At 40.4% G+C, this 25,854-nt stretch overlaps 1 protein-coding gene across 26 annotated transcripts in view; it reads left to right on the plus strand.

The window, feature by feature from the left end:
• Fggy (FGGY carbohydrate kinase domain containing) overlaps window positions 1-25,854 on the plus strand; it is a 369,460-nt gene that overhangs the window by 230,493 nt on the left and 113,113 nt on the right. For 21 of the 26 annotated variants that reach the window (XR_001784213.1, XM_017320430.2, XM_017320429.1 and 18 more), the window contains 2 exons: window positions 12,585-12,692; window positions 24,136-24,197. The exons of 1 other annotated variant lie outside the window; for it this stretch is intronic. Coding sequence is in view for 24 of the 25 variants with exons in the window: in XM_017320430.2 (XP_017175919.1) it covers window positions 12,585-12,692; window positions 24,136-24,197 (170 nt within the window). In the remaining variant the exon portion in view is untranslated. The remainder of the gene's footprint in view (window positions 1-12,584; window positions 12,693-24,135; window positions 24,198-25,854) is intronic. 4 more of the 26 variants (XM_017320431.1, XM_030253871.1, XM_011240637.2 and 1 more) reach the window with 1 other exon arrangement.

A 25,854-nucleotide genomic window follows, 5' to 3' on the forward strand; every position in this document is an offset into this window, starting at 1 on the left:
TAACCTGCCTATAGATTTTTTTCAACATCCTGGCAGGAAAATTTTCCTGTCTGTCTTTTCAAGAGGGGAGCCAGACAGGGACCAGGCTAATCACTTGCTACACAGACCTGTTATTCATAGGTGAACAAGACGGTCCTCTTCTGTACTATGGCTAAGGGTATAGCCTCAGTGTCCAGCTTCCCATCCCGAGTTCTGCACACGGAAGGCCGTTCTGTCCTGCCAGGACTCAATACTTTGCTACTTTACCATCCTATGAGTCAAGTAAGAAAGAAGAAAATAGCTCCTACTCAAGAGCTATTTGTCTGTCCCTAAAGTGAGAGCCAGGTTCTCAGTTTGCCAGACCAGTGGCAAGCCAGACTATATCACATGCAGAGATCATGGGTTCTCTGGAATTGACAAGTCTGAAAGCCAGGCCAGTTCCTTATCTTACCACCTAGTGAGTGTAGAGAGAGGGAAAATCTAGGGACTCCTGAAGTGAACTTAACTCAGTCATAGAGTTTTTCTGACAGAGCCTTACCCATGCAGTCCATAGCCCTTCCCTAGAAACCTACTTCCCTGGAAATGGTAAAAATCTAGGAGGTGAATGGCTGCTTCCCTGGAGCCCCCAGATGTGCTTTGACTCCATAGTTGCTGAATTGCTCAGAGGTGACCCCTTACAACAGAAAGACGTGAAGGTCCAGATCAGATCTGCATCCTGCCACATAACATCCATGCAGCCATGGAAAGGCATTGACCTCCAAGAGACATGGTTTCTTGTCAGTAAACTAGGAAATTCCAAGACCACAGAGATTACCAGTACAAACGCATTCAACTGTAGTAACTTCTTGGCAAATAGTCACCCCCCTCCACGCCCACTGTGTGCCTTTGTTCGCCTTTTTTTTTTATTTAAAAAATAAGGGCAATTATCATTCTCTTTGGTTTGCAAACTGAATACAAATTAATAGCGTGCAGTTTCCATTTAAGCCACCCTCAGAGAGCTGTGCTGTATCATGCCATATATTTTACTGACAGTTGTTTTCGTCCCTTCTCTTTTCTCCTAAGGAAGTCCAGATGGGCCCAAGTACTTTCTCATACCCCAAAAGATCTACTCCAAGGGCTGGAATCAGGCCTGCTTCCCATCCAGATGATCTATTCATAACAAAAGCTGCCTCCTGGCCATTGCCCACAGCTGAATCCTGTTACTCTGAAGCCAGCATTTCATTTGTTTCTGATTGTCCTACAGTGTTTGCATACCTTATATATTAGTAGAGATTTTTTTTTTTGCACACAGACAGGGGTTAAGCACCCCCAAATTAACTTTTCCTCAATATCCTTTCTCCTTTGAGTCTCTGTATTACTGCTTCGGTGTTACAAACCACCTCTCTTTCCTATGATCTTATTTAAATGTAAAACAGTTTTTCTTTCAACTTAACCTCACAGCACTGCTGTTGCCTGTAGAAAAGAGGGAGGGTGTAACAGGAATTGTTTGATTATGCCCCTGCCCCACATTTCCTTACATAGGATAGTCCACAACTTTATTAAATGGACAGGCTGCATATCTATTCATGGCCCACAAGAGCTGAGCTGAAAGAGTCTCTGACTCTATTTTTTGCAACTTTTTTTTTTAAATCAAGTTGTTTCGAAAGAGAATGTCGTAGAGTCAGATTTGGTTAAATCCTGGTTTGGTCTTAGTTGTAACACACATTAAGTTAGAACTTAAGAGTTAATGCTCTGAACCTATTCTTTTTTTTTTTTTTTTCCTTTTTCATCAAAACTGAGTATAATGGACTCAGGCTTACCCGGATCTTAAGGCTAGGGGCAAAAAATGTGAAACTGGGCACCTGGAGATGGAGACTTGTTCCTTCTAGCAATTTCAGGTCTCCCAGGACTGATGCATGGTAGACTCAGGGGCCTACGGTACTGCTGACAGGAAGGAGGGCTGGGATCACTTCTGTACATCTGTCACATTTGTGATGTCCCTGGGTACGCAAGGAATAGGGCATTTCATCCTGTCTTCTCTATACCTGCCATTTCCTCTTGACTTCATGCTGTCTCGCCATTCATCAGTCTCCTTTTAAAGATGTATACGGTGAGCCTTGCCCTGGCATCTCAGCTGGGCTTGACAAACACTTTTGTTTATTTATAAACAAACGTTTATAAAGTCACAAAGGGAGGTACCACATCTAGATAGCTTTTAGTGCTCTTTGCCTAGCCATTTTAAACTTACCTTTTTATGTTAAGCCAAAACTGGAAGAAGAGTTCTACAGAGCAGATTTCTTCTTGTCTAGATTTGCATGAATGTCCTCTTAGCCATACCTGGAACACAGTGACTTGTTTGAGAGGATATGTCCAAAAGACAATAGCTAGTGCCCGTGCACAGAGATGGTGACTTTTTAAGATTTTCATGTATTTGGGAGAGCACTATAATAAAATTATGTTACTCTCCTCTTTCTCCCTCCAAAAGCTCCTATATAGCTTTCATTGTTCTTTTTCAAGCTCATGGCCTCTTTTTCATTAATTGTTGTTTATCTATTTATTTATTTTTTAACTATTTTTCTATTGCTCTATCTATCTATCCATCTGTCTGTGTAGGTCTGTCTGCCTGTCTATCATCTCTCATCTATCTATTGGCTGGTACTGGAAACCTATCCAACTGCCCAGTGCTAGTGAAGTCATGGATCTTGGATGAGAACCTACAGCCACCACCTTACCAAACCAACAAACTTCTAACTGCATTCTAATTGTTTGTCTTTATACCCACAGACGTAAGTATAGCCCTCACCCCTCATCAAGAAAATTGCTCTTTGTAAGTGTAGGAGGCTCTTACTAAATTTGCTTAAAATATTTAAGGAATTTAATCTCATAATTTGGAAGGCAGAGGCAGGTTGATTTTCATGAGTTCAAGACTGGTCTGATCTACAGAGTAAGTTCTAGGCCAGCCAAGGCTACAGTGTGAGACCCTGTCTTATATATATATAATGCCTTGTTACAAATCAACCAAGGGTTTCTTTGTCTCTACACAATATGCTATTAATGGAGTGAAGCCTCCCTATACTTACTCGTGTAAGGAATATACAGGTAATGTCTAAGCCACCCATGTGGTCTTGCTTTCTCTCCTCTTTCAAACCAGTGCGGCCACTGTACTTCACTTGAGATTTTTTTCTCTATGTAATGCCAGGCCTTAGTTTTTAAAATTAAACTCTCACGTTAATTCCAGGTAGTAAATAGAAAGTACACCTTATATGCATATAAGTGATGCAATACAGTCTGCAGTTCCATGGTCACCAAATGAACCAGGCGCCCTACACCAAAGGATGCTACTCTTCATCCTTGCATGTTTGTAATAGCAGTCCTGTATCTGAGATGAAGATCCTAGGAACACATATCACACAGAAAGTTAAAACAGAACATTGAATTTTAGAACAAAGTAAGTGAATGGTTACACCCAGGAGATGGTGTCTAAAGTCAGAGACTGGAATCAGAAAAATGTACGTACAAGGGAAACCCGGAAACACAATTTGAAAGGATCCACAGTTTGCCAGTCACAAGTAAGTAGATGTATGTCAGAAACATGCTGTAATAACTGACTATGTATGTGGCTAGGAAATAGGCATGTAATCTCCCTCTGTTGCCATCTTCTGATCAGCCCCAGCTGGGAGGCCACCCCAGGCATGCTTCCTCCCTAACCCCCAGTCTGCACTAGAGAGCTGTTTCTCCTAATAGTTAACAATAAAAGGAGCATCAGCCTCTTTATCTATAAACCCCTTGGCAGTTAGTACTATTAGTCCTATGCTCACTATTGGGTGATTTTACAAGGAGGAGAATGTCTACCTGGCCACTTGATATCGAAGCAGCAGAACTAAGGCTCCATCGCGAAAAGACAGAGCAGCCTAACTAGTCTTCATTAGTTCTCTCTACTCTCCTGCCCTATCCTACATGACTGTTTTTTTTCTAAATCCACAGAAGAGATACGTAACTGTCTACTCCCACAGTTTGTTTGGTTTATGGAAAAGATGCAGAAAAGAATTTGTTTCTTTAGAGTCACAGCTCAGAGGTTTCAAAGCTGAAAACCAGTTTCATCTCATGGGAGCCAGATAGGCATTTGTATACAGGAGGTCAAATATGGCTTCTCCTTTGCAGCCAGTGGAGAGTTGGGTAAATATTTAGATGGCTTCAAAGTTGGCTGTTCATTGTATCTTGTAATGCAGCTCTGGGTGTGTGAAATGCAAGTGAATGGGAAACATATGGATTCAATTTCTACTGTGATTACATGTGGGTCTTGAAATGATAGAGAATGAGGAGTTCAGTGCTTAAGAAGTCCAACTTTATAAGCAGATTTATAGGCGACATTGGACTGCCCCTCCCCCGCCCCCACCATCCCAAATTCAAAGGCTGTTTGGTTGGATGACAGACCTTTTCAGTACTTTCCTATGTGCTCAAGCTGCTGGGCCTATGAGATCACTTCAGACATGCTTCATATATACTTTTTTTGTTGTTGTTCAGAGTAAAACAGAGATTGGGCTTCTAGGAAGGGCAAACTCGTCATTGGAGGAGGATTATCCTTTAAAATCCTCCACACAAAAGACTTGGCAAACCTGAACTTTATGAACCAGGTTTCACTGAAGGCTATTGGACATGCTTTTCTCACCCTATCCTGGTGCTCTGGAGTTTATTCCGAGTTTTAAGTAATCTAGACAATTATTGTACTTCGGCAGTTAGACAAATTTTATCATCTATAATTGCTCTTAATTTGAATGGTATTGCTGTGTTTTCAAAATAAGATCCATGTCCTGAACTTGTATAGCAATTTAATTTACAACATGGCTTAATACATTACTTTTAAAAGGTATTTGTAGATTTATGCACATGTTATGGTATAACAACCTACAAAGTAAGAAATGCTGAGTAAAGGCAAGATGGAGGCAAGAATGTTCCATGAGTTATTACAGAGGGAGTCAATGTTCAAAGATGGTACAACAAAGGTGATAATATTGAGCTGAGTCTTTCTTTCTTATTGACTATATGTGGGTGTTGTTATGAGCATTGGAGGAAAGGTACAAGCCAAGTAGAGAAGAGAGTCTCAGATCCTCCTAGCTGGACTGATGGGTGGGTTTGAGCCACTCCATCTGTGTTCTAGGAACTAAACTGGGGTCCTTCAAAGGAGAAGGAATTGTTCCTAAGCTCTGAGCCATCTCCAAAGTTTTTGAGCCAAATCTCAGGAGGATATATAACTTTTTTTTTTGTCTGAGGGGAAATTATGAAGAAGCAGAGATGAAAAAGAAAATGGCTCACTTTGGGGAATTTCAATTTTTCAATAAATCTAGGGCTTAGTCTGTGAAAGACTTGATAGGGAGGAGAATCAGGAAACAATAATCTTGTGATTAAGTCAAACAAATAAGGAAAAGCCAAATTAGAGAGTATGTCATCTGTCAGGGATCAATATTAATAATAATACAATTGAGTTTTTGTTTTAGAAAGGTCATTTGCTGGACATACAGAATTTGGCCTGAGTAGGGGTAGAGAGGATGGAGGAGAGGAGGAAAATAACTGAGAAAGGGAAATCAGTTTACTTGCTGATGAAATAGTACAAGCAAGACATGGGAGATAATACTAAGGCAGCAGCAATGGGGAACAGACTGTGCTTGTGGACAGAAGAACAGGATGACCTGCTGTGGGCAGATGAAAAGTGAATAAGTTAAGACTGGAATCTAGAGAAAGACCAAGAATAAGAAGAGCCCTAAAGGGTAGCAGATTCTCTTTTAGATGTATCATCTGGATATGCAAGTCACATTAGTGAGAGACTCAGGAGTGGGGTCTGAGTCTGAGGTAAACATGTGGCACTCTACGACACACACATTGTCCCTGCACTCGCTGGAGTAGATGAGCCCAGGGAGAGGGAGGTAATAAAAGGTGTAGGAGAGATCACAGGGAGGGGGAAGGGTTTCCTAAGGAGACAGACTAATAACGGGCCTGCGGCCATGTGAGAACTCTAAGCTTCCCACTATCTCAAGAAGGGGTAGAATTAAACCACCTGCTGCTTCACAGTTTGTTTAGGAGCCTAGTGTATCACAGTGTCTTTGTCCACACTGTGCCGTGCCATGCAGATCTTGGACTTTGTTCTGGTTGATGATTAGTCGCATTTATGGGTCAGGAAACTAAGCCTCAGAGAGACACAGAATCACATGGTCAGCCAATGGCCTAGGCAGAATTGTCTAGAATAGTTTGTCTACTTCCCAAGCCCCTGCTCACATTGCTCTGTCATGCTCACTGCCTTGAAGATAGCAACTACTTTTATCTTAACTGGTTCCTGGGAGAGACAGGCACACTGGTAGCTCATTATAGTGTTCAGCCGAGCAAGGCAAACCAAGAGGTAAAAAACCAAGAGCCTCCCTCTGTTCATAAACATTTCTCCAGGCTCTTATTCTCTCTCTCTCTCTCTCTCTCTCTCTCTCTCTCTCTCTCTCTCTCTCTCTCTCTCTCTCTCTCTCTCTCTCTCGTGTGTGTGTGTGTGTGTGTGTGTGTGTGTGTGTGTGTGTGTGTGTGTGTGTTTTAAGTAGTCATCAGGGAGTTGGCAGAAATAGATGTATAAGTGTTTTTTCCCCCCTCTGGTAAGACAATATCCTAGTCCATTTGGAAGAAGAGATGACCATGGAAATACCCAGTCCCACACAGGTCTGCTGCCACTCTCCAAACATCCGAACCTGGAAGCAGACAGTCCAAGCAAAGCCTCCTGTTCCCTCCCAGGACTGTTGGCATCTGGAGCCTGCCTCCTGTCCTGCCAGGGGTTTAGGCCAAACCAGCCTCAGGGTGAAGGGCTGGGAAAGGACAGAGGGAGCTGCAGTACCTCCCCGCTCTCAGCCAGTCACCTCTCCCCGAAAGAGTTGTGAGCAAGCATCTGGACTTTGTCATTCAGGGAATCCAGCCCATAGGCGCCTAGCCCTACATGAAACTGGGCCTGTGGCATCCTTGCTTCCAGCTAGCTTGAGAAGACATGACCAGAGGCAGGAACACTTGGAATGTGACTTTTGACCCCAGCCTGTTATTTCTGATCGTCGTAGGAGTCTGCACATGTGCCTTGGGCATCTCGGGTTGTAATTATGTTCAGTATGTTTGATTTGACATACACACAGGGAAATTGAGGGTAGATAAACATGTATACTCACAAGTATACCCCATGCTCAGCCCATCCTGAACCCTCAGCTCCCGCTGGATTTTAAGTTTATTGAGGATAGAGACTTGGATATACATAACTTTGAAGCCCATCTCTCCCAATCTTTTCAGGTTTTAAACTGTAGTCTGAACTCAGTATGTATCTGAAGTCTTACCCAGCTAATGTCTGAGATTATAGATTGTAGCTATTAAATACAGCCTATAGTTAACAGGTTTTTTTGAAAAAAAAAATTCCAATAGTCTTAGCAGCAAATTAGTTGGGTGACAGAATAAGTAGGTACTTGGAGACACCCCAAGAGACAAACTGACACAATCCCATAAACTCCAGGCCACGTGAGAGCACAGCCTATTGAAATATCTCACTGGAGTGTTCTACTGGACCAGCTGGGATGCAGTGAGTCAACTCTTTGGAATCTTAGAAAACCTCAGAGAGAATAGTGTCTCTGCTCCAGTCATCTTATAGCTGGGAGAATGGTGTTGAGAGAGGGAAATAGGTGGGGCGTTTCTTACAAGCACACAAAAGTGACTTCTCTTCTAGCTCTTTGACCTGCTCAGCTTAGATTTAATTTATATGCTTAGTTATATCGATAGAGTCATGCCTCTTTCCGACTCTCATAAATGTTGTGTGATAACGTAGTATGCAATCAAAGGTTTAGTTGGCATTTTGTAAGTTAATATAGAGTACACATGATCAAAGCATTTGTCAAATGTCTAAGTTCAATGGTAACACTGATACTAAGATTAATACCCTTGTGCCTATACCGAGGTTGTGCCAGACGATATTGCCAGTCTTCTAAGCAAAATAAATAAATAAACACCCCGCCCCCAAACCTAGCTATATCATTAAGTAAATACCAACTGATAACCTCTGGATTTTGCTGTTGTGTTGTAGTTCTCTGAGTTCATTTGATCCTGGTTTTGGACACATGCCCTAATAACAAGGCTTTCCAGTCTAGCCTTTGAAAATATGCTGTTTTGCTCTAATCTCCTTTTCAGTATTGTTACTAACAATACTGACTAAAAAAGGAGCCTCTTCGTGGTGGTCTTTCATGTTGTCCCCTGCTGTTCCACCCTACAGGCCTCAGTTCAAGGAGAACTAACATTGACTTGGGTTTTGAACAAAGATAAGCTATGTCTTTAACAAACTTTAATATTTACCAGTGTCCTCCGTTCTTGTAGACATTAATATTAGCCCTTCCACTTTGAAATCAAGGAGACCAAGGGTCAGAAAGTTGAGGAGGAAAATTTGTCTAAATTGTTGCAGCATAAGGAATATAATCAAGATAAGTCTTTTTCCTGACCTGAGCTCTCTCTTCTATTAACAACTATATCAAGGTAATTTCAGTAAAATTCTTCTGGAAATTAAGATTATCTAACTTAGCCCAGGCATGTGGTCCATGCTGCAGTGCCAGTATTTGGGAGTCTAAAGCAGGGCTATCCTGACATTTATGATAGTCCACTCACAGGCCATAAGATTGAGCTATCTTACGTTCCCGACTAGCTTGATCTAAATAGTAATGAGTGTGTTAAATATATATTTGTATTTAAAAAAAAACAAACACACATCCTAACATACTGGCTTTTAAGGCAAGTGAATATTGTATACTTGGTGTAATTCTTTTGGCTTGGATGGCCCTCATTTTCTACCTTTCACATATATATGAAGGATCCAAAGAGACAATGGTAAAGTTAGAACAATATCTTAGTGTGTCAGACGTAGGTATAACACTTGTAGAGCTGTGGTTTTCAGCCCTTTGGCAAATCTCTGCCTCCAAAAACGTGTTCCTTATGGTTCATATGAGTAGCAAAATTTACGTTGTGAAGTAGTAACAAAAATAATTTTATGACTAGGAATCATCACAACATGAGGAACTATATTAAAGGGTAGCAGCATTATAAATGTTGAGGACCACATCTATAGAGGTCTTGGGATGATTTCTTTGTGGTAGTTTTATAATGTTGGATACGTGTTATTTAGCATTTTCAGTTTACATATATACACAGTAGGGGCAATGGCTGATTCTTCCTCAGAGTTATATGAACTGTGTCATTTATACCAGAGTAAGGTCTGTATCAAGTCCCCAGGCAGAGTTGAGGCCAGCAGTGCCGTTAGGCCTAGAAGTTAGTGTTCTATATGGACACCCGTCATTAGTGTGGGCAATGATCTTCCTCCTCACAGAGCAACCCTTAAGCCAAGAGAGGATCAGGATGGAAGGAGCTTTCAGGAAAATATTTTCAAATATTTACGTGTACTGTGAAGGATTAAGGAACACATAAATACACTAGTGTGCATCCTCCTCCCTCAAAACAAACTGTAGCTCTTTTCCCTGAGAACACAGGCTTGCAAGTGATGGGAAGTACACTTTGTTTCCTTACTTGACTGGGAATGTCTGATGAGAAGCATGTGTCATGCCCAAGGAGAGATCACAAACATAGTCAGCCCAAACCATTTCCCAAGACCAGACCAGACCAAACCAAAAGCGTCCACTGGACATTTGTGAGTAGCAGAGCCAGTCTCTCAGTGAAATCCTGCCACAGTAGCATAATACCATCTTTAGCTTGGGGGGCTAAGGTGGGAGGTAGGAAATGATGCATGTGCCATCTGGTACGGTCATCTGGGCTGGAAGCTTACTGGAGAAAAGAGAATGACTACATTGGGTTGGCCTGTAGGTAAATCAGTAGGGCATTTTCTTTATTGGTGTGTGATGTGGGAGGACCCAGATCACCATAGGTTGTGCCATCCTTAAACATATAGTCCTGGATGGTAGAAGAAAGCAGTATGAGCAAGCCACGAGAGAGCAAGACAGTAAGCACTGATCCTCTATGGCCTCTGCTTCAGCACCAGCCTCCAGGTTCCTGCCCTTACTTCCCTTTATGGTGGGCTTTGATAGAGACCTATAAACTGAAGTAAACCCTTCCTTCTCCAAATTATTTTTGGTTAGGTGTTTTATTACTGAAGGAAGGAGGAAAAAAACACTCATTAAGGCAATGCATACTCTTCCTAAGTCATCTGTGGGAAAATGAAAACTATATACAAGGGTTTGATCAAGGTGCACACTGACTTAGATCAAATCCTACTTCAGGCATTTACTAGCTACTTGACCATACACAAGCTATAGGACCTCTCTGCTCTATTGCATCAAATGGGGTTCAGAGTTCTGAAACAGAGATGGTTGGTCTCTGTGAGTGGCAGCTTTACCATTCTAAACCTCGGATCCTCAGTAGCTACAAATAAAGACTTTGTTACTCATCCCAAACCAGTGTATTCAGACAACGAGTATGTAAGATCATTATGGAATGGAACCTCTCTAGGAAAAGACAGACCAACAAAACTGAGTGTCAGCTAATATGTGTTCACTGTGGCTGGAGTATTTCCCATCTTTTTCACAGATAGCACACAGACATGCCTACCTGAGTGAATACCAGGTGGCTTTCCTCTTAATTCACAGGGAGCCTTCTCTGAGACACTTTTCCTGACCCTAGACTCTGTTAAGTCCCTCACTTCCGCACTCTAGGAGTTCCTTTCAGCTTCCTTCTTTCCTTCATCACTTTGCAGTCACACACTTGCCTGCAAATTTGATTTCTGCTTGTCTTAAGGTAAACAACGGTCCCAACGGGGCACTGTAAAGACTGGAGATTTTATTACCCAGGAATATTAGCTCTAAAAACAAGTAGGTCTTCACCATACCTGAGTGAGTGGCTGCTCTGGTCTTCTCCTGCTTGAGGCATCATGATTCATGAGAACGTGGACTCTGCTCTTTTTTAAAAAAAAAAAAATCATTTTTCTTCAGTACCTGCTCCACATCTGGGTCTCAGTAGAACTCAGGAAACATCTGGCGAAATAATGTGAGTGATTATAACCATGTAAATTTAACCCTTTTTTTGTAGAGACTTGTCTCCTGCACAGTAAAATTACTGTTTCTATTTAGATATTAAATATCCCTCTTTTTTTTAAATAATGATCCCCTTGACAGAATTCAAAGTTAATAGTGTCAGATAGTTTCTTTGCCTTTCTTCTCCTTGACTTTCTTTGCTTCCTTTACATTTGGAGGTCAGAGGACCTACTGATTTGAGGAATGAGCAGTCAAGTAAAAACGGAGCCAGAATCGTCAGCACTGGGGTGATTATAGATCTCTCTCTGTGCTAATGATAGAAGGTAAAGTTAATGAGGCCAGAAATTACTACTGTTCAGTTTTCTTGTCTATCTCAAGAGCTTAGCTTAGTTTCAAGCTGAATAAGACTTGTTAGATAAATAAAAGAGGAGATCCCATTCTTTGAGAGCAGGCGGAATGGACAATGAGTGCCTCGCCTCCCTCTCTTCTTCCCTTTCAGGAATGCTGCCACAGCCATGCATTGGCCTTCAGCAGCCATCTTTGTTAGATAGAAGAGAGATATGTACCATGGCAACTACTCCTCCTGCCCTGGCTCCTCTTGTACACACTTCTGTTTCACTAAAGGGCCATAATAACCTGCTATGAAAGCATTGCAGAATCTTGAACTTGAGAGCACCCCTCACCCACGGGGCTTTGTTCCTGGTAGCCTGTCTCCCATCATCGAGTGAACTCCTGCTATTCCTTTCTCTAAGAAATCCATCCCTCTACCTCTCCACATGTGAAAAGAAGAAAATGACAAGTGAAGGAGGAAAGTTTATTGTCATGAAAAAAAAATCATGCTGTAATCAGCAAATCTTCAACCTAACCTAAGCGATGAGATGAAAAGCTTTCCTTGAGTAGCTGCAGTAAAGTTTATAATGCAAAAGGGTCAAGCACTTTGTCATTTTCCTTACTAGCTATACGTTAACTTTTTAAAAACCAAAATGTGACCATTTAAATTGATTGCCTAGAGCCTGCTTGATCTCATAGAATCATGCTGTCAAGGATGAAGAGTTAGCCTTTTAATTTCATAAAATAGGACTGACAAGGATAAGAATTTGCATCTTGTGTTTTGTCTTGGATATGCGATTTGGTGGAAGCAGGACACCTTACATGTTGGCTTCTTACTTATGGGTAGCCGACCTTATCGAGCAGATCGAAGCTGTTTGCTTGTGTAGATGTTGGAAGAGTGAGAATGGAGACAAGAAATTCCTGTCACAGAGAGGAAGTTATTGTGGAAGAGCTTGGTCAACGCCTATTCAAAATGATCACTTTTGCTCCCTTGACATCTGAATGAACTGAAAAGAAGAGATCCACAGATGGAGCCATGCCTTTCCTTGGGAGGGTGTGACTTCCCCACCAGAAAACCAAAAACAACAACAACAAAAAAAACAAAAACAAAAAACAAACAAACAAAACAAAAACAAAAAAAAAACTTTATAAGAAGCTGAATTCTCTGGTGGTAATTTAACATCACTTAACATCAGTGGTAAGAGAATAAAGCTCCCTCTGCTTATGGGTCAGGTTTTTTTCACATACATTGTCTCTCTTTTTGTTGTCCAGATCAGCAAAGATCCAGTGTTTGTACCAGGTGTCTGGGGACCTTATTATTCAGCCATGGTCCCTGGGTTCTGGTTGAATGAAGGTGGTCAGAGTGTGACTGGAAAATTGGTAAGTTGACATTTTCTCCAAAGGGTTGTGAATGTTGTCATGCCATCTTAGTACATCACTCATTCACGCAGTAGCTCGACTATTGGTAACTCAAAAGTCAGAATTCAGCCCAGAACCTAATCCTTAGTACCTGTAGTATGTTAGTCAAATGGAGGGGCGTGGCTCAGGCTGCAGGAGGCAGCTGCTTCTCTCACCTGATCATTTCCTCTTCTTTTTAGATGGCAGTGTTATCAGCTGCCTTTCATTTCATGGTTTCCTGTTGTCCTAGGAACAATTCAGCAAACCTATCCAGAAAATTTTCTGAGTGATCATATGCTTCAAGGACTGTTTCTTCTAGCCTCACAAATATACCTGTCACTTAGATTTGTAAAGAATTCCTCCTACACACAAATTTCCAGTGACTCATATAATTCCATTCCTCTATCCCTTTGTGCATGATTCTCTTCCACCCTTCTTTATAATTACTTACTATCTTGATGATTTACTTGTTATTTATGATGTAGCTCTAGCTAATTTAGTCCAAATTCAAGGAAAGCCTCCCTGAGGACATTACATGTGACTTAAGATGAAAATCACTCAGAATTTGATCAAGTAGGTGTGTCTATATGTGCTTATGTGTATGTGTGAGAGCCAGATGCGGAGTATTCCAGCCATGGTGGTAGTTATTATAACTAGCTTTCTTTTCTTTTTTTCCATTTTTTATTAGGTATTTAGCTTATTTACATTTCCAATGCTATACCAAAAGTCCCCCATACCCACCCACCCCCACTCCCCTACCCACCCACTCCCCCTTTTTGGCCCTGGCATTCCCCTGTACTGGGGCATATAAAGTTTGCATGTCCAATGGGCCTCTCTTTCCAGTGATGGCTGACTAGGCCATCTTTTGATACATATGCAGCTAGAGTTATAACTAGCTTTCTATTCTGTTATTCTAGAACACATTTACTTCATTAAAGCAAGAAGGATACAATGAGTCTTTCTGTATCTAGCCTGGATGTTCATCCATAGTTGGTGCTTAATGAAAATGTGTTCAGTGATTGGAATTGTTTAAGAGGGAAGACAGATTCATAAAGTAGGATAGGTACTGTTAACAGGGGCTATGCTAGACTAGACTAGGAGATTCTTAGTAGGGAAAAGTCACTTGTATTGAGTAAGAGGAGACAAGAGAGGGAGTTCACAGGAGAATATGTGAAAGTGGAAAAGGCATGCAGATTTGAGGATGAGTGCATTCATCCTGAATTCCTGTGTAATATAAATCGTTCTCTAAAAAATGGATTACAATAAAAGCTAGGGAGCAGAGCAAGAACCCCCCTTCCAACCCTTTAATCATGCTTTATGTTGCTGTTTTAAATCACTGTGATCAAAACCAATTATTTATTCCTACTTCCACTTCCAGGTAACAGTTTGTGGCTAAAGGAAGTCAGGACAGGAACTCGAGGCAGGAACCCAAGGTCAGGGACTGAAGCAAAGACCATAGAGGAGTCTGCTTGTTGGCTTGCACCATCTGTCTTTTCAGACACTGTTTTCAGCTTTCTCAAACAGCTCAGCCCCACTGCCTAAGGAGGCTCATGCCCATATCAGTCACCATTCAAGACAATTTTGCACAGACATGGCCACAGGTGAATCTAATCAAGGCATTTTTTTTTTTTTTTGAGACAGGGTTTCTCTGTATAGCCCTGGCTGTCCTGGAACTCACTTTGTAGACCAGGCTGGCCTCGAACTCAGAAATTCACCTGTCTCTGCCTCCCGAGTTATATCAAGCTGACAATAAAAACTAGCATAATCTATTTTTTCTCAACTTGATGAATAAACATATCACTATTAAAAGATAACCTTTCTTTTCTTATCCTCAAAATCTCAAGCTAATATCATGATTTAAAAAAAATGGTCCAACTTAAAAGTATCATAGTCTGTGGGGCTGGAGAGATTGTTCAGTGGTTCAGTGCACTGAATCTCTTCTAGCTCTGCAACTCCATGCAGTTCATTTGACTAAGAATTAGCCCCAGGTTACCACAGTGCATGCAGAGACTTATGGTGATACAAGGTACTGAAAATAAATTATGGTTGAATCCTCCATCCTAAATAAAGGGCTTTTTAAGATTCTATTATGGGCACAGACATTGATAAAGACAAAGCGGGACAATGTAAGTCAGAAGATAGGAAGAAGAGCTGTCAAAGGCTTCCTTCTGCGCTATATACAATCATAAACTCCCAACATCTATGGTTGTCTGCACACAGATGGGCCTATCAGCAGCCAGGCATAGATGGAGGAAGATGGAGGAAGGACTCATGGTGCCCTGGCCCTCACTGCTAAACTGTCTACTACAAGAGAGTTTCAGAGAGAGAGAGAGAGAGAGAGAGAGAGAGAGAGAGAGAGAGAGAGAGAGAGAGAGAAAATATTGCCTTTAGTTATGCATCTACTAGTAATGTCACTAGGCTCCAAATAATAGTTCCAACCCAGTGGTGACACAGATGACCCTTGATCAACTAAGTAAAAAAGTTAAGAGGAGTCAGAGGGACATAAGAGAGTAACCAGATACTTTATATACACACATGAAATTATTGACACTCAAAGCTAATTAATTAATTGATAATTAGGCTCATTATCTACTTATTTCACAGATTTAATTTCACTTATTCCTTATTTAAAAGGCACACATCCCTTTCCCGGGTGTGATTGAGTTTAGTTGAATCACCAAGTACCCAGGAAACTTTGGACTGAGTTTGCTTATTCACCAGAATAGCTATACAGAAACTTGTTTTTTGAGTAGGCTTTTTTTGCACAACATATCACTCTAAGCAGTCAGTGAGGCTGTCCATTCACCCTCCAACTGCTCTTCTCTGTCTTAATTGGAGTTGATTTTTTATTGGTCTGACAGAGAAACCAGTTATTGAGCTGCCCTGAAGTGGCGTTGACTTTCTGAAACTGTTGGGCACAAGAAGAGGATCATTCATCCACTCACATGAAAGGACTACAAGGCCCTGTCACACTAGGCCATGCAAGAATGAGGTCACCCCAGTAGTCTTATCACGGGCACAGACCTCATAACTGTAATTCATGATAGCACATTAAATCATTGGTATTATACCTGCTGCCTCCTGGAAAGATAGGATCTCAGATTTGCTAAGGACCAATGTCCGTGGCCCATTAAGGTATATTTAGGTCCATTAAGAGTTGGCATTTTCTCTGCTCTTCACAGTATATGTATACATTTCTTGTTATTTCAGTTTTACAGTAAGGAAGGGTGAGACAACTTGACCAAATACACAGTTACATTTAAGTGGAAAGCCACAAATCAGAGCCAATTTGCTGCCAGATTTTGCCACAACCAGCCCTCACTCTTAGGGAGCTTCATTTCTGAATGTCACCTTCTGTAGACTTTTTTGAGAAACAATTACTGTCAGTTGTGGTATGATTCTATCCAAGTAGCTCGAAGCAAATGCAGTTGTCAGGTTTTGCAAACTGTGAGAGATATGCACATCAGTTGTGACTTTTAAATCTGTGATAGATGCAAGCATGTCCACGGCATCTCACATGGTGCAGTGTGGTGACTTCATGCATATACCGACCAACTCTGTGTAAACAATGATGCCCTCTTAGCTCCTCCTGCACAGTCACCTAACTGGCTCCTCAACACTCCATCTTTCCTCTCTGATCCCTGGTTCACACCACAAGTAAGGTAGTTTTGCCAGCACATGTCCAACCCTTGAATTTGAGTTAATTCTAAACTCTTTAAGATAAATTTATTCCATGCTTCTATATCCCAGGTATTCATCATCATGGGAAATAATAATGATTCAAACAGCCATTTTTGCCCAGAAGGAACCTTTCTCAAGTGTACATTCTAACACAACCAGATAGATAATGCAAACAAAGAAACACATTTCATTTCATGTTATAGAATTTTTTTTATGTTAGTAGAAGTTGCGCTTGTGAGTTCAGATGAGCAGTTTGCAATTTTGTTTTATTTTAATTTCATTATATTGGTGTGTGTGTGTGTGTGTGTGTGTGTGTGTGTGCACGCACCCAAGCATATGTGTGTTCAGATGTGCACATGCACATGAGGATAGGGCATGTGTGCCAAAGTGCACATGTTGAAATCAAAGAGGAAATTCTGGAGGTTCACTTCTTCCAGCATGTGGGTTTCAAGGATTTAATTCGGGTTGTCAAACTTGTCAACAAGTGTCCTTACATGTTGAGCTATCTCACCAGCTCAGAGCTTACAGTTTTAAGTAAGATGATCAAGTGATATTTGAACAAAGAATGAGAAAGCAAAGGCAGTTAGTTATTTGGAGTCCAGGGGGAAATAGATATATTTAAGGTCAAAGGAGCCTTAAGTGCACTGAGCCTGAGAGTGTTATGTGCTTACCTTATTATAGAAACAGCAAGAGGGGCACATGAATAGAGAAGTAGGAAGTTGTTTCTTTGACCACTGTAAGGATTTTCACTATTATCCAAAGTAAAATAGGGAGCCCATGGAGAAAAGTAGGCTGTGAAATGCTGTGAGTGAGACTTTAAGGGTCATTCTGACCCTGACCTGCTCTGTTTTATATTGTTGACGAGGTGGGAGAGTGGAAGCACTGGCCAGAGATGAGCAGGCAGTCAGCTGAGATGATAGTGCTGGCAGTGAGCACTCATCAGATTTAGGCTATCTTCTCCCAGTAAACTCAGAAGAAGTGCTTGATGGATTACATGTGAAATATACCTAAAAAGGACAGGTCAAGGTTTAGAACAGCATTGCTGTCATTGGAGAAAATGGATTAGGTGTAAGGAAGGTGTGCAGAAGAGGTCAGGCCTGTCTGACTGCAGTAGCTGCTACGCTATCAGAGCTGAAACTTTTGGTGTTTGTGTCACTAAGGAGCGACTATCATTTGTAATTTTTAAAACCAAAAAGTAGGATTAATTCATATCACTTCTATTTTTTTCTCTCTTTCTCTATCTAACCCATCAGTAAATCATAAAAGGTCTATCCCCCAAATCTGTGCCCATTCATAGGTCTCTCTTACCTGTTCTCAGAACTGTTGTCAGTTCCCATTCCCTTTGCCTTTGCTCTGGTCTCTGGAGCACAGACCAGCTCTTTTAAAAAGCATGGTTTGAGTTTCTGTCTATTATATCAATCCAAATAGGCTGGACCAGAAAAGAAAGTCCCTTCAGCAAAGAATATTCAACACTAAGCATACAGAACAGAAAAAGAATAGTAAAAGCTGTACGGGAAAAAGACCAATAAGGGCAGACCTATTAGAATATCATCTGACTTGACTTGGGTTTCATTTGGAGGGTATAAACCTTATGCTTCCTTATGTAATTGGAAAGTCTAGTGTCTTTTTTTCTCTTTCTTTTGATTTGCTGGTCTGGGATTATTTATTACTTGTGTTTTCTTGTGTTTGCTTTACTTGTTTTTACCTCTTTAGGTTGAAGTTTTACTTTTGTCTTCTTCTGTAAAGCCAAATTGGTAGGTAGATACTGCTTAAATGTTTTTTTTTTGTCATAAAATATCTTATTTTCTAAATATAATTTGCAATCGATAGTTTTGCTAAGTATACTAGTCTGCATTGGCATCTATAGTCTCTTATACTTTGTTGAACTTCTGTCAGGTGGTATTCTAATAGGTCTGCCTTTTTATACTTCTTAGTCTTTTTCCCTTACAGCTTTTAATATTCTTTCTTTATTCTGTATGTTTAGTTTTGATTATTATTTGCTGAGGGGATTTTCTTTTCTTGTCCAGTCTATTTGGTGTTCTGCATGCTTGATAGGCATTTCCTGTTTTAGGTTATAGAAATTTTCTTCTGTGCTTTCATTAAACATATTTCAGTGCTTTTGACCCTAATTTCTTCTCCTTCCTCTATTCCTATTATTCTTAGATTTGGTCTGTTCATCATATTCCATATTTCCTGGATGTTTTGTTCCAGGACTTTTATTTTGATTTAACATTTTTTATTTCCAGTTTTATCTCAGTTTGGATTTTCTTTTCTGATTCCTTAAGAATGGAAAGTTTTATGTCTTAAACTCTTTATTTTGTCCCACTGTCTGCCTTTGTTTCTGATCTCATTAATGGACTTATTTATATATTCTTTAAAGTCCTTGCACATATTCACAAGAGCTATTTTGAAGTTCCTGTCCCTTCATCTATATTGCGTTTCTCAGGGCCTACATATTAGGGTTGCTGGGGTGTAATGGAGACATATTGTCTTAGTTGATGCTGATACCTAGGCATTTGAGTTTTAGATGATTGTAATTCTAGTTGTTGATGGCTAGTTGAATAGGATTTCATTCCTTGGTTTCATGTACCCTCTTGGATCTCAAGAGACTGTGTTGGATATGGGTTGTCTAGTGGATGAGTCGCTGCTTAGGGTCCAAGGTAGAAGATGTTTCTAGGTAGGGATCTGACAGGAAGGAGCAGAGATGGGATATGGTGTGATGAGGCTATTGAGTGAGAGCGTCCATGTGAGGGAGGAAAGCATGGGTCTGCAATGAGTATCTGTGGAGTCTCCAGGGAATGGAGGAAGAGAGGGAAGATAGGCCACTACAGGTGTTCTGCTGCAGGGCTGGGAACAAAACTGGGGAATTGGAAATGAAAAACAAAAAGATTGCTTACCCGATTTCCAGGCCATTGGGTTTCCAGGGACAGAGTGCCTTTGGGTATTGAGACCTACCATTAGAAAAAAGAATCGGGTAAAGGAGGAAGGCTAAGAAGAAGCTCTTTGTAGAACCCTAGCAACGGGGGCAGAGAGAAAGCAGAGGCCACACAGTGGTCATTGTTAAGCTGGGGATAAGAGTGGGAAATTGGAATTGTAGCATGGGAAGGAGAGTGAAGATGACCTACCTTATTCTCTGGCCATCATGCCCAGCAGGTTTCCTGGGAGTGGGAGCCGACAATGTTGACTATATCTCTCTATAGAGATAATTTTACTGAGAAAAGAAATTCCATCTATCTTGGTTGCACTGAATCCCTGTGCTTATTCACTATGCTTAGGATGCTCAGGAACATAGGTAGAATCTATGAAAACTATAAGCACTACTGACTATATTTGAATTTTGACATAATTCCTCCCTTTGTACAAAAAATTACTTTTATTTATCTTTGTATTCTGCTTTTAAAATGATAAACAGCACAAAATAACCATATATCAGATGTTAGCTTCACAAATAAAGGAACCAATTAACAACTAAAAATACATAAAGCTCCAGCTTGCTGGTGAAGGAATTACTTTTGAATTAAATCAGAGTTTATCCACTTACTAATGAAAATTTTTCTATGTAAATCTGATATGAAATTTGTGAAAAAAACAAGACATAGTTAGCATTACCTTTCAGTGATGTTTATACTTTTCTGAGGACTTTTATGTGGAATCCACAGTTCCTCTCACCAGCATGTTTTCTTCATTCCCCTCTCTTTAGAATTTCATGACTGAATGAACTATTTATATCATTTGTCCTCTCTTTCCTCTTCCACCCCCAGTCTTTCCTATACCTGCCTCCCAAAGAATTTAATGATTTATTCTTCTATAACTTTTATTGTTGCATACATACCCGCACACACACACACCATTCATCCCAATTAGTATTGCTTGAGTATACATGTGTTTAGGTCTGATCAATTATAAATGGCTAACCCATCCCTGGAGAAAATTGATTTTCCCTCCATCATTGTTATCAGCCACCTATGTTCATATTTTCATGATATTTCTGGGTAAAGCCAAGTTTTTTTTTGGTTTTGGTTTTGGTTTTCCCTTCTGGATAAAAAGACAAGAGAAGTAAAGAGCTGAAACAAATTTGAAAAAAAAAATTGCTGGCATGATCATACATGTCTGTAATCACAGCACTTGAGAAGGTGAAGCCCAGCATGGACTGCATAATGAGACTTTAGTTCAAAAAATATGAACAAAAACAAGGGCTTGGTAGGTAGTTCGGTGCAGGGAAAAGGCCTTGGGTTCATTATTCAGTACCACAAAGTTTATTGGGGGTATAAAAACTTATGATGTAAATTAATAACACAAATTAAAAGGAAATAGTTGTGAAAATGATAAGTCATTTTCTTAATGATGTCTTTATTGTTCCCACAAGAAAATGTCATCGATATCCTCAAAAGCAATATTCAGAACTACGTTTAATAGGAATGAAAAAATATAGTTTTATCTTGACAAATAACCACAGATACAAAGATGCCAGGTTTCCATTTTTGGTATGTTGTCCTTGCCTGGGAATTTTTTGTCAACAGTGTTGATGTTTCAAGGAATGCCTTCCCTTTGTGATTGTTCGTGTTTGGCCATTTGTCATGTTAGAGAGGATCAGAGATGGGAATTGTTTTCTAGAGAGGATCAGAGATGGGAATTGTTTTCTCCAAGAGCAGGCTTTAGGAAAGTCTAGAACTCCAGTCTTGGGGTTCCCTGCCATTCATGGTTTCTCTCTGCCACATCAACTGTCAAAACTCAAATGCCTCATGGGCCAGAGGGTAGTATCGATGATTAAACTTATCCTAGAGACAAAGGAATAGTTTTGATTCCACAGGAACATTTTTTTTTGTCCCCACTGTACTCTGAGATCCAGCTCAGATTCATCCTCTTGGCAGAGGTGGGAATAGGGAAGAGAGTCTCGTTAATAATTAAGTTATGAGTTCCATGGTGATATGAATTGATAGGATCTGATGTCTGCTGTTGGTATTGATGGAGGGCGGAGCTATGTGGACAGCTGTTATTCCTGTGAATTCGATGACTCTCACCAGGGGAAAGGAGGAGAATTCTAGAGCTTTACCTGTCATTCTCAAAGCCAAAATGTGGACTTTAGGAGAACGTTCCTGCTTAAAAATATTGCTCCAGTTTTTCAAAGCATAGTACATACCATGTAAAGTCTACCTATGAGCCAGATGCCACCATGTGCTGGCTAGTTATGATCTCTGCATTCTATTGTATAACACAACCATTTCCCCAGATTCTAAATATATAAGGGACTAAACTAGAGTATCTACTGCAAGATGACTTTCCTATCTTAACTACATCTGGAAACCAACTGGAAACCCTACTCTATCCTTGGCTTCCTCCCCATCCTGACAGGGGATAGCCTTCTGGCATTTTTCAGCTATTTCTTTTAGAGCAGAAACCTAGGGAGATGGCAGCAGAAATAAGACAACTGCTTGGCTATGCATGCTTTCTGCATCCATGTGTGCTAAATGCATAGAGAGTATAACGTAAGTTGTAAAGTTGACCCTGTGAACAAACTCTTCTGGACCTTTAGAGTGAGTGCTCAGTAAGTCGACACATCAGCTACCTTTTTTCTATTTTGTTTCCAACTATGTTCTTCAGTGAAATGTTTTCAAGGTCCACTGTCCTTCCCTCCTATCCTTATTCATCCAAATTTATGCCATTTCCTCCTAATTTAACATATACTCACCTTGTAGCCAGGTGTGTCTAAAACAAACAGATTGAAATATAAAGCAGTGTTAAGCAATGTCAAGAGGAAATAGATATCACTATGTGGATGTATGCTTTCAACACTGTGGCTCATTTATCCCATACTCACTTCAGAAGTATTTATGTGTCATGTAGGCTACCCAACTGCCCTTCTTTTTACATCCTTATGTCCTTCCATCTTTGTGCCTCTTTCATAATTACCAAAAAACTGGTTTCCTAGTGTATGCTAATGTACTTTTGTGTATGTTGTGTATATATTTTACTGTCCTCAGAATGTAAGCACATTTCCTAGTATATTTAGCATTCAATAAACACTTAAGTAACTGCATTCATAAAAGAACCTTCATGTCTTACTGGAAGTTCATTTAAATATTTGCTTTGTGACTCCTAATGTTCTTCCCATAAAATTAGCATCAAATGTAAAGATTTGATTTATCTTATATTTGCCTGTTAGCTTGTTAGAAAACTAGAGTGTGGATAGAAAATGGATTGTAAAAAATGGGATTGGAAACAGGATGGAAAAAGTGAACACCTCTGGATAAATGCTTCTGTATCACTCTTTCTCATAGCACCATGGGGAGCCTTCATAGCTCTATAACACACTTAGAAGAAACAATGCTGTATGATAGATATGTAGGATATGCCTTAGCAGTTACCCAAAGTTGGGTCTAGAGGAAATATAGACTGCAAAACTGCATGATTTATTTTAAATGACTGATTGGCTTTGGTATTTTGAAGAATTTCCATAAAATTGCTCCTGATAGAATCCATTAACTTACATTCAACCTATAATTTTATTAGGCCACACAACATAGAAGTTACTAATAGAATTTTAGATGTTAGAGATCACAACTTGAGTCCAAGATGTGGCCCTGTGACCCAAAACAAGTTAGTTTCCTAAATTCAGTCTGGGAATGGAGATCAGCATCTTCCTTAGGGCTCTGTAAGCAGTTGATGAAACAATGCACATGAAATTCCTAGGTTAGTGTTGATGGAGGTAAATGAATTATAGATGCTATGTGATATGATGTTACTGTTATCATAGCACTCACACTTTTCTTCTAGGAATGCTGTTTAAAACAAAGCTGATTATAAAGGAGAATATTGGGGTGCAGAGCTCTTAGTGATTCTTTCAAAAACACAAAGATGATGAGGAGCAGAGCCAGAATCTGGCCTCAGTGTCTCCAAAAATGTTGCTCCCTTTGTTCACAGCTCAGGTTCTTAAGAAAAACAGTCAATTTCCATGGGGCCAAAACAGTCTGTTCAAGACCGAATGAAAATAATTCCTTCCAAATGGTTGTTTTAGACTTCAGGAGACTGAAGTAAACATTCAGAAATATACAGATTAATGAGCAGGCAGAGAAGAGTGTTGAGAAGCATTGAGGTTCCCAGGCATATTACATGTTTTGTTTAGAGCCACCACGGGGATTAGGAATTAAATCCTAGACATAGTAGTCCAGATAAGATCTGTACAATTTAGACATTCCTGTCCTAGCAGAGTTTACCCTGTAACAACTTTTCAGTTTGGGGTGGAGGTAGGGTTTCTTGGCACCTCATCTGTGCTTAGCTGGGACTTGGTAATCATCCTCTTACTCACTCTCTGTCTCAAAGACTGAATTAGGAAGGCACAGTTGGTTCTAGGCTGCTTAGAAGTGGCAGCGTGGATTAGGAGAGAGAAACGACGTAACCCAGAGACAGTTAGTTCTTTCCACAAACAAAACCCTTTGCCCACTTAATTGACCCATCCATTCTCAATCTGTTTTCTAGGTCAATAATACCTACCATGCCCAGCTTTCCATTAAAAGTCCCATCTGCTACTACTCTTTCTTCTAAATTTTGTACAGTAATTCCAACGCTCCTGCTCTAAAATTTGTCTTGTTGTTGTTGTTTTGTGCATAGATTCTCTATGGATGAAGAGAGGAACAAAGTGTGTGTGTGTGTGTGTGTGTGTGTGTGTGTGTGTGTGTTATAAATTTGTATGTACCTTCAGGTTAAAGACATGATGAAATTGACCCACCTCTTTTGTATTATTTAGATAGACCATATGGTGCAGGGCCATCCTGCCTTTCCTGAACTACAAGCCAAGGCCACAGCCAGGTAACTCCTCCAACTGTTTCCTCCATGGTTTTCTATGTGGATGAATGAGTGGCATTCATTTTCAGAAGTTGTATGATTTTCAGAGCTTATGAACAATGGAAATGTTTGGCAGTACTTAAGATAATCAACCAGATGGTTTTGAAAATACATTTGTTAAGTTTGTTTTAGAATGATCTAAGAAAAAAAAAAACAGAGAAAGTACTCCCACACACAGATTGCATGGATGAGCAACTCTGATAGAGATGACCATGTCTGGATATTTGAACTCATAAATTCTTGGTTGTACACCCCAGCTTGACTTCTTTGTAGATGTGTGGTCTTGTATGGGTTACTCAATTTCCTACTTCATCTGTGAAAGTAAGAATAGTAAGTAATATGCAGTGGCTTCTAAGATTTATGAAGTAAAATTGAGTGCAGAGGACTACAAGAAAATCAATGTGTGACAACTCATTTGTGCAAAAGAACTATATGAAAATTAAGTTAGAAAATGAACAAGATTGGCAACTCAGAGTGTGGTTAGGAAATGGATGGTTAAAAATGGGATTGGGAACAGGATGGAAAAAGAGAACACTTCTGTATTAATGTTTCTGTATCACTCTTTCTCATAGAACCATGGGAAGGCCTTATAGCCCCATAACATGTTTAGAAGAGAGAATATTTGATAGATAGACAGTTGATAGATGGTTGATTAGCTATAAAGGTAAATTATATATATGATAGATAGATAGATAGATAGATAGATAGATAGATAGATAGATAGATAGATATTTAGATAGATAGATAGATAGATAGATAGATAGATAGATAGATAGATAGATAGATAGATAGATGTGGGCCTGTGTACCAAAGGCTTTCCATGGAGATCTCTGGCCTGGCCAGGTTCAAGAGTTCATGGAAATGGGAGCCAGTGTGAGCAGAGAGGGTAAGTTGTTTCCACCTCTTCTGTCTCTTCTTCTGCTGCAGTTGGCTCCACCTCTGTCTCCACTGTGCTGTCTCGGTTACTCCATGACACCCTGTGTTGAGTAGGGGCAGGGCCAACGAGAGGACCACTAGCCACTGAGGAGTGAGGCAGAGCTTCAGGCGGCATTTTGAGAGAGCAGACCTCTTCCCAAGTTTTATAGCTCTTATGACAGAAGCTCTTGAAGTAGTTCTTTCACACCTTTAATCCTTCCTCATAGGATTTTTTTTCTTGTTTTTTTCAAGACAAGGTTTCTCTGTGTAGCCCTGGCTTTCCTGGAACTCACTCTGTAGACTAGGCTGGCCCTGAACTAAGAAATCCACCTGCCTCTGCCTCCCAAGTGCTGGGATTAAAGGTGTGCCACCACTGCCCAGCCCAGATAGGATACTTATATACAATTATGGGGTGGGTAAGGGTCTGACAATAGGTACTTCTCATTAGCTTGGTCTGAAAGCTTGAGGAAACCTTATTTGCATGTGGGAGGATTTGGTGCTGCTCCTGCATGACTGATGGCCACAAGTGTCTCTCTGGGGGACTGTGGGAGCCTGTAGCTGTAACAGGAGCCAGGGACCCAAGGGGCATGGCCAAACACCTGCCATTCTTTTCAGGTGATATGTCACCTGCCACCTGCCATGTGTCCAGGGTTCAAAGCCAGGGACCAGGCTGCCTGTGCACAGCTCACCGCCCCACCACTCCCCC

The sequence above is a fragment of the Mus musculus genome, chromosome 4 (genome assembly GCF_000001635.26).
Source record: "Mus musculus strain C57BL/6J chromosome 4, GRCm38.p6 C57BL/6J".
NCBI lineage: Eukaryota > Metazoa > Chordata > Mammalia > Rodentia > Muridae > Mus > Mus musculus.